This window comes from Watersipora subatra, chromosome 1 (assembly GCF_963576615.1).
Source record: "Watersipora subatra chromosome 1, tzWatSuba1.1, whole genome shotgun sequence".
NCBI classification, from domain to species: Eukaryota; Metazoa; Bryozoa; class Gymnolaemata; order Cheilostomatida; family Watersiporidae; genus Watersipora; species Watersipora subatra.
Window position 1 is genome coordinate 76,233,344 of NC_088708.1, and position 16,248 is coordinate 76,249,591.

A 16,248-nucleotide genomic window follows, 5' to 3' on the forward strand; every position below is an offset into this window, starting at 1 on the left:
TCCGCTGGGTCCACTATGTTTATCAATTATCCTCTTGTTTGGTGCAAGAGTCAGCATCAGGGCTGTAACAAAAAAGGTATGTTTGGGTTTGTTGGGTATGTTGCGATGTTCTAAAAACAATTTTTCAACAAAGCATGCAACATTTAGTTCTAAGTTTAGTTAAAGAACTAACAATTAGTTCTAAGTTTTACACAGTTTAGCACTGAGTAGCTGAGTTTTAGAAGTATCTCTGTTGTCTAAGATAATACAGCGGAGAACTCTAATTGTCAAAACCCTAACAACTTTTACAACAGGCAGCTGTAGTGCAACAGGCAGCTGTAGTGCAACAGGCAGCTGTAGTGCAACAGGCAGCTGTAGTGCAACAGGCAGCTGTAGTGCAACAGGCAGCTGTAGTGCAACAGGCAGCTGTAGTGCAACAGGCAGCTGTAGTGCAACAGGCAGCTGTAGTGCAACAGGCAGCTGTAGTGCAACAGGCAGCTGTAGTGCAACAGGCAGCTGTAGTGCAACAGGCAGCTGTAGTGCAACAGGCAGCTGTAGTGCAACAGGCAGCTGTAGTGCAACAGGCAGCTGTAGTGCAACAGGCAGCTGTAGTGCAACAGGCAGCTGTAGTGCAACAGGCAGCTGTAGTGCAACAGGCAGCTGTAGTGCAACAGGCAGCTGTAGTGCAACAGGCAGCTGTAGTGCAACAGGCAGCTGTAGTGCAACAGGCAGCTGTAGTGCAACAGGCAGCTGTAGTGCAACAGGTAGTATCTGTTTTTATAAAAACAGATTCTTTTTATATTCAGGCAAGTAATACTGACTTTAGAGAGCACATCATTAAATTTGATAAGTTACCATTCCGTCTTCCAACCCGTTTCTTGTAGCCACAGATAAGGTGCTGTTTTGCAAGGATATAAGCATGCGCTGTCACATACAACCCTTCATAATAGACTTTACTATGAGAGAAGTGCAACAAAGAAAATATTAGGTTAATTTACATATGCCTTACATTGCTATTATAGTAGCAATTAGTAGTATTTCTTCCTGAGTTGTTACATACGACACTAACGCTCAAGGGAGGATAACTATCACTGGTTTCCGAATAGTATAGAAAAATTTTTTAGATTTACATACATGTAACTGTCGTGTTAACTCGCAGAAGAAGGAAAGAGCATTCAAGCAGTATAACCCAAATTAGTGCGCATAGATTATATCACGTAGAATATATCACATAGAACATACCATATAGAGCATAGCACATACAGTATACATGCTTTGGTCAGGCAATAAAAGTGAACTCAGTTTTTCTTCAGACAGTTTGGTAAACTGAATACGTCACTTATGAAGCTCACTATGTTAGAGCATATATAAAGCAGAATAGGCAGGTTTAATTTGTTCAATTGTATCATTATGAATGAACAATGTATTCAGCAAAAATGGAGCATTATTTGCTTTGAGAAACTGATAGCAGATCAAAAGGAACAAATTTTTAACAGATTTTACAAACATCCTTTTATACTTTTGTGGAGGCTGTGGCACTAGTTCAGAATAAGGTGAAATACTGCACAAGCAGGCTACTATCACTACAGTTTCTGTTAGCAGATAGGTATACATTTCAGCTTGGTTCAAATAGCAAATACTACATGCCTCCCTCTTTTTCCCTCCTCTCATTTTGTTTCTCATTGTCTCTTCCTCTCTCTTCTCTCTCCTAATTGATCGTTTGTAGCAATGACTGTCTTTTGGTTTTGGCTTCATCACTGACTTTCTGTTTTTGCTCATATTTTGTCATCTACCTAGTTCTACTTTGATTGACTTCACATCGCTTTTTGCTACATTGTTGTATAATAACAAGGGTCTACCTTGATTCTTTTTGAAAAAAATATTCAGCTTATTATGAGAAAAACAGCATCGTAAACATAAAGAATGGATTACTGAGAAGGAAAGAGAATTGGCTGAGAGAATTGAAGTTGAAGAGAATTTTTGGTTGGGTTTAAAATTGTTACCAATTATACCAGTTCAATTTTGTAACAGAAAGCAAAGAAATTTAGATAAACTAGACTTCTAGATGTTTCTATGAGCAGTTATTAAAGCACATAAATTACATAATTTTTTTATTATATATTTCAATACATCAGAGTCTTGGCTTTCGAATGAGCCTATATTCAATACACAAAGAATAATAGAACTATAAAAACGGGGTGTCAAAAGTACGTCCTGCAAAAAGACACTTGGTTCAGGTCACAGGTGACCTTTAGCGGGATATTGCCGATTCTTCATGAAAAAACGTGCAGCTTATTGTAAAGAAAACAGCATCATAAACATAAAGAATGGATTACTGAGAAGGAAAGAGAATAACTAGCAGGGCTGCCTATCTTTCAAGGGCGTAGCTATTTTTGGTTGGTTCAAAGTTGTTACTAATTATACATGTTCAATTTTGTAGCAGATCGTTATGAAATTTAGATGAACTAGACTTCTAAATGTTTCTATGAGCGGTTGCTAAAGCTGCCTTCGTAAAGAGAACCTAACAAGATTTTGACATGTATAGCAACAACAACATCACCAGCTAAGAAAACTGACTGCAGACTAATAATTCATTGAACAAGTAATGTAATAACTTAGAAACTTTTAGAGTGCAATAGTGAAACTTGGTAGTGCTAGTTGACATGCAGTTACTGTGTCTTCTCGTCAAATCAAAGCCAGTATTTTTTGTTTGCTCTAGCAATAAAATAATAATATATATAATATTAAATATTTAAAGCATTCAATTCGTGGAAATAAAAACAAGCTAAAGATTGTGCCTAAAAATAACTTTACTAAAACATTTAAACCTGCAATTTTGTTAATAATAACTTTCCTTGACATTCCTTCGACCTTCCTTCGTTGACCTACTGAAGGTTGCTTTCTGTCGCATTCTTCGTTAAATTTGAAAACCAAGCTCTCTACAGTGAAACAGCTTCAAGTATAAATGCTTATAACATATGTGTGTCCTATAAGAGCTGTCTAGTGTAGCACTTTCTTACTCAGCTTAGTCAAAGGTTTAACAGAGCTGCATGCTCATGAAGCCCGTGAAATGAGTTACGCGTGAATTGTCAGCTGCTTGTGTTACTATATCCTCATAACTTAGTTTTACTAAAACTTACAGACATTTGACTGTTGGTGCACCTTCTGACCTCAACTTAGAACTGCTCGGCTAACACTAGGTCGTAGAGATTTGAGATTACCTCACTGACAGGAAGCGAAGAGGAAACAACTCCTAAAACAAAAGGTAATGATTGATAAATAGTGGTCAGTAATTTATTTTTTCCTCTGAGCCATTATCAGTAGAAGGAAGAGAAGAGTCAGCATTTGTCTCAGAGATTCCGCTTATTCCATCTAGTTGTCTTTGTGAACCATATTCGTTTTCTAACCAAGTCTGACAAACAAAGGCAATGGTTTTAGCATAAGGTTGTTAGTGCAGAGTTGGTGTTAGCTAGTTCTGGTCGTAGTTAGCTCTATGCTACCATCTAACCATTGGCTTCTGTCTATGTAGATTAAATCAAATGTTGTCTATGCACTTCCGCTGCAATATCTGCTTGAGTTTATCCTTTTTTATTATTATCGTTAAGTTTCATGATAATCCAGCATATTAATCTATAGTTATATTTCCCTAATTACCAGTCTTACAGCAATTCTGCATATTATATCATATTTCTTGGTCATATTAGGCAATGCTTTAAAAGCAGTATTAATTTAAAAATCATACTGTTGGCCTTTTTTTACAGTTATAAAATTATATGCGTAATCATTATGGTCAAAAATGGTCAATATTTACTAAAATTCACACAAACGCTCATTCAGATTATGTAATTTGGTTTTTATGCTATGGTAATGTTATTGTTCAATTACTATTATACTCTGGCATAAAATGACTCTGCACCTTTTGTAGACAAGCAAACTGTCCAATAAAATCATAAAGCTGTTGAATAACAGCTTCGAACTTCTTCTTCAAAGTAACAGCTTCTGCAAAGAAGCTGTTATTCAAACTTCGAATAACAGCTTCTTTGCAGCTATCGAACTACATACGATCATCACTACGACATGGTATTATCGATATTCACTAAAGTTAATAAAAATGAACGATTAAAATTATTTAATTTGATCTCATGCTATGGTGATTTTATTGTTTAGGTGCTATTATGCTCTACTAAGGTGAATGACTCAGCGCTTTCTTAGATACAGATAGTTAGCACAGTATACAGATACATAGCAGTACACAGCTGGCCAATGAAAATATGATGAATTCTAGCTTATGCTCTTGCTAAACAGACTGGCTATGAACAAGGCTACGGCCAACCAGGGCTACGGCATCAGTACTGTGAGCTGATTGGCTTAGCACATTAGAAAATGCAAGACCACAAAGGGAAGGATATTACAAGAATACAAGCACATCATTAGCTATTTAACCAGTATAATGACTGTCCACACTACCCTGCTCGTTCTGCTCGCTTGTGCTTGCCCCTATGTACAGGGAAACTGCTGGGGCCAATAGTCTTGCTTGAGTAAGTTTGGCCTTCGTACCACATCATGGAACCAACGCTGCTCAAGTAAGCGCGATACCCTACTAGAATATTTTTGTCTGCCCATATGTTTTGTCCCAGATGAGAATAATTCCAAGGCTATTGCTAACTGAGAGAGAAACATAGTCTCACTCTGCTTGAGAATGGAGTTTGATGCCCTTTTCATAGTGAATGCAGACAACTCTCGTTTGTTCAGACTAATACAGACGACTATATTCAAACATTAAAAAACTCTGAACATTGAGAATTGAGTACTGTACCGTACATTAAACAACCGTTTAAATTGTCTCATACACATACTTCTAGTCTACAATATGGTACAATATGCAGTATACATGAAAGAGTAAAATATGATTATACTTTCAATAGAGTACAATATAATATTAATAGCAGTAATAATGTCTAACTAAAGTCACTGTACAACACTTTGGCAAGAAACTCTGTTTCAAGAGCCACATATCGGTCAAATTTTTCATTCTACGGCCAAACACAATCGCATCGGATAATTGAAAGTCTGGGGAAGTAAAGTCCGAAGAAGCGAGATTCGTCAGTCTTTATAGAGCTGCTTACAACCCTGACAGTCTCACTCTATTCTTAACACCCTCATTAGCTAAAACTACTAGTCTAGTGATAGCCATGAAAGTCAAAAGATTAATTGTGAGAGAATTCACTAGCCGTCGTTGTTTTTGGATTTCTTGCAGCTGTGTCCACTTTAGCAGAAAAACTTGTTTTGGTAAGTTTGTTTACAAGATTTTAATACCGATAACAGCTTTTAAGTTGCTAATGAGTATGATTAGATTCAAAATTATAAGTTGTGGGTATACAAATCCATACAGAGATTTAGAAAAAAAATGCTGATTATTGATTTCGTTCAGAAGTGAAAGAATGTTAACGGTTTTTAGACGCCCACCAATAATCGTAAGACCTGTCGATATTTTTAATTAGTTGTGTTGACCCGCTGATAATCCTCTTGCCCATTTTAGTAGGTCCCAGATCCTAAAAAACTCGCTGTTCAGAGAAGCGATCAATGTAATCAGTATCTGCCACTATATGAGATTTATCATATTAGAAGGTCAGTCACTAATTCTATAACCATCCTTTTGTTTAGTTATTTTCTGCTGCAAGATTTTTTGAGCTCGTTCTGACGCAGGTTCAGAATTGTTCTCACTCATCATTTATTGTAAGATCAGCATGAAACCTGACAAAGTAACTCAGGAGGGATTGAAAATACATCAAAACGATGTCAAGTATCGATTTTTGATCACCCAAAGCCATCATACAGAGGTTATATGAATATAATAATACTAAAAATTCTCCTGTCATACAGCCCACGACCCGATAAGGGAATAAGTGATAACGGAAAAATGAAATGGCAGTGCTGGTTGTTGAAAAAGTAGTTGTCAGCAGGAATTGGCAGAGTATAGTGTAAATGAAAGTTGTTCGAAATGAAATAAAATAAATTTGAGGGAGCACGACTTCAAAAAGGTGCAAATAACAATTTCAACAAATATAGAAAAGTTAGATAAGTTCAACGTTCTGTTAAATGTCGCGCAGTCTAGTCTCCCCTCTTTTACGTTGTAGGATTTGGTCATTGATAGCTAATCTAGTGATGCGCTCCCTATAGATACATTTATATATATATATATATAGATACATTTATATATATAGATACATTTATATATATATATAGATACATTTATATATATATATAGATACATTTATATATATATATATAGATACATTTATATATATATATAGATACATTTATATATATATAGATACATTTATATATATAGATTCATTTATATATATATATATATATAGATACATTTATATATATATATATAGATTCATTTATATATACATGTATATATAGATTTAGGTCAGCTTAAGCTACTCTAATTCATATATTCATGAATTCATACAAACTATGAGGCGTATAGATATAATGTATCACCAGTACTTATCTACTACATTATGTTAATCATTCACATCTAGACCAGGCATTACATTTTTTATTATCTGTCACATTTTAGTTTATAGTTCCTGGCTTGTTTAAAAAGATTTAGCTGCTATTGACTCATAAAGTTTCATAATGTGTAGAGCGAGTTTGTTTTTGGAATTGTCTGCCCTTGTCAAAAGTCGTAACTACAATTTACGCACTCTTAGAAGCTGCAACAAAGAATGTAGGTTTGTAAAATATAAATACTGTATAGGACAGTAGTAGCGTCTGTTTGTTTTGAAATAACTTTTCTGAGAACTTTTAAGGCCAACAACACTTCATGTATTTATGTAGCAGGGTATCATCACTGGTCTCTGTATGACAAATGCCATAAATATAAAAGTATAATTTGGTTTGTAGCAAATAATAACAGTATTAAATAACAATAAAAACTACTAACAAGAGCCATTTATGGGAGACTTTTATTCCGGTTATACATCAGAGATAAGAATTTCTTGGGTATTTACGGTTGCTACATATTGAGTACATGCAACTTTCACAGCTTAATGTGAGATTAGCAAGTTTTACTAAGTGTTGTATCTCAATGCAAAATCTTAATAAAAGTTGCTAGGAGACTGCGAATCTCAGTTGATCTAGAAGTTTAAATTTACGCTCGAAATTTGTAATCGCCAAATAGATGAAGCTGTAGGAACAAATTACCACTTCTGGAAATAATTATAGGTATTGGATGGGCTAATGTTATAGAGAAATAATTATTGTAACAGAGGCTACATGATAATATGCTTTTTATAAGTGTAAAGGGTACAAAAGGTCTTGTTTGTCAGTTGAATCCAGATTTTCTGAGCCTTTTCATACTCAGCAACAGTCCGACAAAGTGTGCTCAATTTTTAAAAATCATTTTAGCCTTGGACTTACTAAATACAAGTTGAAAACTCTATTTTTTTTATATACATGTGAAACAAAGTTTTATCACTATGTAGTACAATTCCGAACATATGCAAGGTTGTATATAACAGTACAACAGTATTTACATTTAGATACCTGTAAGAGACTGCCAAAACTAAATGAAACAATTATAATTTATAAAAAACTCATCTACATCAATATAACAAGATTATGATTGCTTGTCATGAGAATTAATGCTTCCTCATGTAAACACTCTATGCCAGTGAGCTATGTGAGCATCCAGCCATGAGCTGACTCTAATTTACATAGGCCCACCACTTAAGTCTGCAAATTTTGCAGAGACATTGTATGAAGGTTTGGGCTATATAGTTTTATATAGTGTCGATATACTCGTTGATGACGATTTAAATATGAAATGTTCGTCATACAGGCTTTTTTCTTCTTTTCATAATTGAATAGGGAGCCGTGAACATACGCAAACAATGCATTTTTAATTAGCAGTTGTCGGGTCTGGCTATTAACTTCTAAAGAGTGTAGAAGGAATTTTTACTCAGAGTGAATTTCGACGTTAATTATTTTATAAAAAAAGTAGAATTATTGTCAAATAGTAATAACAATAATTAATATTGAAATATTGCAAAAAACTTGTTCTTAAAAGATAATCAGTGAGCTTTTGAATTTGAAAATGAAAGTTTCCAGTTTCAAATTACACTCAAAATCCTGTTTGACAGTATCTTTACCTCAAGCAAGTGGCCATTTTCCAATAACACAGTTATTTTCTTGAGAAAGCCTGGGAAGAAAGATTACACCACAACAAACAACTATCAACCAATCACAATAACCTCTATATGTGGCAAAATTCCAAAAATAATAACTGAGCACAGACTTAGAATTCTAACAGAGTCAGAAGGCTGGATATCAGAATACCAACATGGATTCCGTGAAAACAGATATACCTCTACTTACCTAAGTCCAATGATGATAGAAATTCAACACAATCATCTAAACAAAAAGTCGCTGGCTTCTTTATCGACCTGCAAAAAGCATTTGACAGCGTATGGAAGCAAGAGATGTTGTTCAAACTTGCTGAATTAGGAATAAATAGACCTTCCTTCAATTAATATCTGATTTTCTCACACGACGAACAATCAGAATTAACGTTAATAACCATCTCTCACAGCTAAAACAATGTGAAATAGGACGGCAACAAGGAAGCATCTTATCCCCTATACTTTGTGTACTTTACACAAGAGACATGCTGAGCTCATGGCATTGAACTCGCTCCAATATGCAGACGATTGTTCAGTTATCTGCTCAAGATCAAATGAAGATCTACTACCTATATGAAACAATAAAAGTAACTGCATGAAGCTCACACACTGGCTAGAACAATAGCGCATGAAAGCAAACTGTTCTAAGACAGATACTACTTGGTTCAACTGCAACCCAAAACAACTTCGTCAGCAGAGAAAACATAAACATTACCAATTCTACTAGAGTTTTAGGTTTAACCCTAGACTCTAAGTTAGCATTCAACACACAAAGAGAAGAAGCAAAAGCGATATTGGACAAGAAATGGAGACTACTTCTCCCCTTCATCAATGCAGGGTTAAAGCCATACGGTTCTAAAAGGATACTAGAATCAACCATAATACGGTACCCAAAGTGTTTTACAATAGTTTTATATGGGTACAAAAAGCTGACATCTCTCCATATCTGTTTGAAAGACATACTGGGAGCATAGACTAACTCGTCTACAGAAGCACTTCACCATATCACAAACATACCTACAGCTGAGTCTTCAAGCTTCAGAGACATATAAACATACTGTAGAATGGAAACAGGAGTCATTTTGCAAAAACTTTGTTATCTACAAAAATCAAACTTCAAAAGAAAATACATTCTCACATTTTAGCTTAAATGGTAGAAACACAACTATAGCAGATATGTCAGCAAGTCACTTTAGAAAATCCACCATTCGAAAACAACTAATTAATCATCGGCAACGACGAAGAAGAACTCATCGGATAACAGGACACTGCTCTACTGGTTTATTAAAGGACCTAGAAACAAAACATCTGGAGAAAAACCCTATTCCACTTATATTACCAAGGAGACAAATATCAATTTTAACCAGGCTCTTCACAAGCCACACTACCTTACAATATCATCTATACATACTCAATTTAACATTTACACCAACATGAACATGCCTGGATAAGGACGAAACAGTAGACCATTACCTATACAAATGCCACAATTACACCAATCTAAGAAAGAAAACATTCCCTAACCATCACAACTACCAACATCTGCTTGAATTTATACATGAAAGTGACCGATTCAATCGAAAACATAATTAACCCACCGCAGGTAGACCGTAAAGGTGAACATCAATGATACTCACACAGACAGATGATACAGACCATATTATAGCCATCCAATTATTAATTAACAACTGATCTTGCCACAATAAATACTCATAGAGAATAGTATTTATAATAATTATAAATACTATTTATAATAGCCACAATAGATATTTATAGAGAATCTAGTCTTCAGCCAAACACTTGTATATACAGTAGTGTCAATCAATTTATTTTTTTGTAAATTATCCAGCATAACCTATTTGAAGTCATCCTCTCACATAAATTTTCTTTTAATTTTTAACACAAATAATTTCAAACTAAACATGAATTCTTCACTGCTATCTGGTATTCAGGATAATTTTAGTTTTTATTTTATTTGATAATATGCCCGCAAATAAAGGCCTTTGTTATTCACAAAATAAAAGATTACTAACTAATCAGTGAGATTTGTCCCTCCCATTGAACTTATAACCCCTGGAATGGCAATCACGGGACTTTTACAATGATAGCGATACGTAATGCACCGGCCATAGTTGAGTTGAGTTAGTTAGTTGAGTTAATCGTGTACTAGTTACCTAGTTACCTATGTAAACAAACAGTAAAAAATGACAGAAGCGTACATGTTGAATAGTTATTTTCCACTTGTGTGTTAATGACAACTCCTCCTACACAATGTTAGGAGTTCCTGAGTGCCTGATAGAAGAAAACCTATTTATAACATATGGAGTGGGATATAATAAATGATAAGTGGATGTAAAATAGGTTTTAGGGGACCATATTATTCATACAAACTGTTGTATTACAGATGCATAAACCCAGCAAATGATGTATTCAGGCAAATAACAACTGTTTCATTATATTACAGATTATATTACAGGTGCATAAACTATAATGGAGAAAGTTAGCACATGAAGTATTTCTATAAAAACAACACATATGCTGCGAAAACAGAAACTGTATTCATGATTTAAGTGATAATAGCTCATGAATGTATGATACAGTATCTGTGAAATATGGAATAAACTACTGCAACAACTAAACGGAAATAAAAAACAGTTGTAATAGTGGATAATAAAAATAATGCAAACAATGAAATGCAGGAAGAAGTGTAATCAGATGATTAAACCTATACATACACGTTACAGAAACTGTGTGAAAGGAGATTTGCATATCTCTGATGCACCTTGGACATTGAGCCAAGGTGCATCAGAGTTTCTTAGAACTAAATCATATCAGAAATAGCAGTACAACAACAGCTACAGATGAATATTATAGTTATTACATTGTTACTGACCTTTAAAAAGTACTGCTTTAGTATTTTTATGCCGCAAAGATGCGCCTTGCAGTTTGAATGTACGATTTTTAGCATAATGATGCTGTCGGAGATCAGAAAATGATTGAATGAGGTTTCTCATGAATGAAGCATAGTGGTTGGATATGCCATCTGCTGTGTCCGTAAGGTGTTTCCCAAGGCATAGCACATCACTAGATTCTACACTACTGATAACATACACCACACAATAGGGTTGATCTGGCTTTGTATTAACACAAAAGTGTCGATCTGCAGCTATCAGGATCCTGATGACACCCTCTGATGGACGCACCAATCCTCCATTGTTTTCTAGCTTGAGTAGAGTATAGAGATGCCGGTACTGGATACTGAACTTAGTGGTAACCAGCGACTGACAGTCAATGTCACGTGACAGCACTTTAGTTAGTTTTCACACAATGTAGCCAGCTATATAGACTATACTGCTACCTATTACAGAAGTTTTGACGTCTGAAATCCTTGTGGGCTTCACAAACAGATCAACTCCTGGAGCAGCCTGCATCATGAGAATCTCGTCTTGAGCAGTAACATCACCTGTCTTACCAGCATCTGATTCTGCACCACATCTGCTGATAAGTTTGCGAAAGGAAGCCTTAAACTGAGCAACAGTAGGATTATTAATCCAACCACCCAAACAGAAGCATAAATTTTAACAATTACATACAATCAACAAAAATAAATTCTGAAAGAAAGTTTCTTTCAGAATTCATTGAAAAAAGGTTTCTGAAAATTTTGATCTATCTACTTCAAGTTGAACAACCTGGCAGCACTGTGCTTGACAATATTGTTTTGAATTTAATCATTAAAAAGCACCATTTAACATTGTTTCTTTCAGAATTCATTGAAAAAAGGTTTCTGAAAATTTTGATGTATCTACTTCAAGTTGAACAACCTAGCAGCACTGTGCTTGACAATATTGTTTTGAATTTAATCATTAAAAAGCACCATTTAACATTGAAAAAACAAACCTTTAAATGACTGGACAGTGTAAACAGTGTTGGCACAGCATCTGGTTTCAGTCAAACATTTTGGCCTGTTCTGTCAAAACATGGATCATTAAAATGTTGGCTGCAGACAAGTGCCCAAGGACCAGGCTTTTGCACTTTTCTGCAGCTGCGATACCGTTGTAAATAACGAGAGTTCTTAGCTACTTTGTTTGAAAATCTAAAAAGTAAAATGAAACTGTAGTAGTTAGTTAGCAACAGTAGTAATAGCAGTAGTATTATTACTCCTACCTTCTTACTGCTAGCTAGCTATATCCAGGTACAACAATAAATAATATTATAGGCACTGTAGAGAAATTAACCCTTCATTGGTTCTACTGTCCAGTGAGCAATACTAATGGAATGTTATGAGCTACCAAAAATCACTTAGAGGTGACAAGTCAGCGTTCAGCTATTTTCTTGCTCTCCGGGTGGTCCACTTGATGCTTATTGTTCGGGTTTGGCGCTTGGCGAGCATAGGCGAACGATTGACGTAAGAGTGGCGGTAAACTTGCACAAATTATTTTACTCTTTTTCTCATTACCTGCTATTTTATCCAGTCGAGTTCTAGTTGCAATTTCTGTCACATCAGTTTAGTTTCTGGTGTCACCATGCTAGCTCATACATTAGAGACAGTTGAGCGTTTTACTATTATTCAGTAGAAGTTTTGTGGCTCTGCCACCCAGTTTGCTTATTACAGCAACTTTAACATCAGAGATAGAAGTGTTAGAGCATATGTGTCAAACTCAGGCCCGCGGGCCAAATTTGGCCCGCAGTGTGATTATAATTGGCCGGCGAGATCATATCAAATGTGCATTAAGGTCCGGCCACACGTAACGAATTATTCGTTCAATCTGACCGAATCCACGAATTTCACAGAATTCCCAGATTTATTCCGCCGAATATCATAGATTCGTCTGAGCTGTGCATGCACACCGAATTCGTTAACGAAACGCCTTTAATTGGCTAACCAATTTTTTTAGCGAGCACGGTTCTAGTAGCTTTGACAAGTGGTATAGTCCAAGACACGTATACGACGACCCACAATAAAAGTATCACCGCGGTATGACTTGATACATACGATGCAACGGCCTATGTGCGCTATTGTTGGTTCTCTCTCGTTGGTTCACCATGACAGGAACTTCTCATCGTGTATCCAGAATTTTATTTTAGATGTTTTAAAAGCTATGAATTATTTCTTTTTCAATAATAATAATTTATTTTATGCATCAAAAGCTCCGTCGCAAAAACAGTCGCTATCTCTAGCGCATATTGACAGTTGCATCGTATGTATCAAGTCATTTCGCGGTGATACTTTTATTGTGTGTCGTCGTACGTGTTTTGGACTATACCACTTGTCAAAGCGACTAGAATCGTGCTCGCCAAAAAAATTGGTTAGCCAATTAAACGCGTTTCGTTAACGAATTCGGTGTGCATGCGCAGCTCAGACGAATCTATGATATTCGGCGGAATAAGTCTGTGAATTCTGTGAAATTCGTGGATTCGGTCAGATTGAACGAATAATTCGTTACGTGTGGCCGGACCTTTAGAGCTGGCCCGCGGTATATACTGTGCCGCTAATACTACAAATCCCATAATGCTTTGCTAGTATTTTGCTGCGCAGTAAAACCCGGCAAGCGCTCCTTACTTCCGTTTACAGTCAGTCATCCATGCCCCGGTCGCATCGGACAAATTAATAATTTCACCCTCCACAAAAATGGTCAAACGAAAGATAGACAACAGGACCTTCCAAGACAGGTGGGAGGCAAATTATTTGTTCACGACTATAAAGGACAAACCTGTTTGTCTTGTGTGCGGAGCTAGCGTGGCTGTAATAAAAGAATATAACATAAGAAGACACTATGAAACGAAACATTATGAAAAGTACAAGGACCTGGACCTAAAGCAGAAGCTGCAAAAGGTGGAGGAGATGAAAAGAAGTCTGGCTTGCAGGCAGACCTTGTTCACGAAAGCAAAATCAAAAAGTGAAGCTGCTGTAAAGGCCAGCTTTATTGTGGCAGCAGAGATCGCAAAATCAGCCCGGCCCTTCAGTGAGGGAGAGTTTGTCAAAAAGTGCATGGTCAAAGTTTGCGACATCGTGTGCCCAGATAAGAAGCAAGAATTTTTAAACGTGAGCCTGAGCAGAAATACCGTGGCTGAGCGCGTGTGTGAGCTTTCCACTAATCTACATGAACAACTAATAAAAAAGGGAAAAGATTTTATTGCATACTCCCTTGCTGTGGATGAGAGCAGCGACACGTCTGATACTGCCCAGCTGTCAATCTTCATCCGTGGAGTAGACTCGAGCCTGTGCGTCACAGAGGAACTTTTAGGATTAAAATCAATACATGGAACGACCACAGGAAAAGATATCTTTGAAGAAGTATCCAAATGTATGACTGAAATGAGCCTGCCTTGGGATAAACTTGTGGGACTGACAACAGATGGTGCGCCCGCAATGTGCTGTCAAAAGAGTGGATTGGTCGGCAGGATTCAGGAGAAGATGCGGGAAGAAAATGCAGGTAAGCTTACAGTTTATCACTGTATCATTCATCAGGAAGCGCTCTGTGGCAAAGCTCTGCAAATGGAACATGTTATGAGCTCTATAAAAGGAGTGGTCAACTTCATAAGAGCCAAGGGTTTGAATCACCGGCAGTTCAAGTCTTTTCTGGAGGAGTTGGATTCAGAATACAGAGATGTGCCTTATCACACAGAGGTGAGATGGCTAAGCAGAGGGAAAGTACTGAACAGATGTTTTGAGCTGCGTGAGGAAATCTGTCGGTTTATGGAGAACAAAGGGAAGGACACAACAGAGCTGAGAGATGAAAAGTTTCTGTGTGAGCTGGCATTTCTCTCTGACATTGTGAGCCATCTCAATGTGCTTAACCTGCAGCTTCAGGGACGGGGCCACGTCATCACAGACATGTACGCAGCTGTGAGGGCCTTCAAAACTAAGTTGCATCTGTGGAAGACACAGATGGTGCAAGGAAACTTTGGTCATTTTCCGTGCTGCCAAACCATGGCAGCGGAAATTTCTCCTGCCGTGCTGCCTAGCGCACAGTTCGCTGAAAAAACCAACGCGCTCAGCGCCGAGTTTTCCCGGCGATTTGCCGACTTCGAGGCTCAGAAAGGGAGATTTGAACTGCTCAGTAACCCGTTTGCGATCGATGTGGAAAGCGCACCAACCAGCCTCCAAATGGAGCTAATTGAACTCCAATGTAATGACATGCTCAAATCAAAATATGACTCTGTTGGTGCTGCGCAGTTTCCATGTTTCCTCCCCGACACAATGCCTCAATTACGCACCCAAGTTGCTCAGATGCTCTCAATGTTCGGCAGCACATATCTATGTGAGCAACTGTTCTCTATGATGAAGGTGAACAAAACACCTCACAGAAGTCGACTCACTGATGAGCACCTTCACTCCGTCCTGAGGCTTTCCTCAGCTCAGAGCCTGACTCCAGACTTTGACGAACTTGCATCTAAGAAAAGATGCCAGGTATCTGGCTTAGACCAATGTGTAGAGTAAATCAGAGCGTAGCAAACTGAGCTTGAATATATCTGTTTCTTATGCACTTTTTCTACTGCAAGGCATGGTCTGTCAATAGTTGAAATGTTGGATTTTTATCAAATGACATTATTATTTTTGGTTCTGTTGTTGGCTTTGAAAAAGATTTACTTGAAAAAGGAACTGGAAAGGATAAGGGGAGAGACATACTACTTTATTTATTTAAATATGAAATGGATTTCACCGTGTCTTTTATTTCAAATTTAATTTCTCACATTTTTGTAATATTAAGCTTTGGTTGTTCCAAATTCTGTGTTTAAGCAAAACTAAAGTTTGTTTCCATATGAAAAGGTTAAACATTACATATCAGTTGCAGTTAATTTTTCAATAAATATTGACTTTGGCCCGTGACTTTACTTCTCTGCTTGATTTTGGCCCACTGTGAATTTGAGTTTGACACCCCTGTGTTAGAGGGTGCACAGACAGCACGAAGGTGTGTAACAATTATGCAATTTACTCGAAGCCTATTATATCATTAATTGCTTTGTTTGTTTCTTTAACTTGTATTTTGTTCTGATTTTGTATACATATTTAAGCATGGTTATTCATTTTCTAATAGGCTTCACGGTCATCAGTTATAAATAAAGAGATCAG

The 16,248-nt window shown here is 36.6% G+C and overlaps 1 protein-coding gene across 1 annotated transcript; it reads left to right on the plus strand.

The window, feature by feature from the left end:
- Positions 1-13,803: 13,803 nt before the first annotated feature.
- LOC137391596 (general transcription factor II-I repeat domain-containing protein 2-like) lies at positions 13,804-15,615 on the plus strand. Its single transcript, XM_068078114.1, has one exon. The coding sequence runs from the start codon at positions 13,804-13,806 to the stop codon at positions 15,613-15,615; it is 1,812 nt and encodes a 603-aa protein (XP_067934215.1).
- The last annotated feature ends 633 nt before the right edge of the window (positions 15,616-16,248 follow it).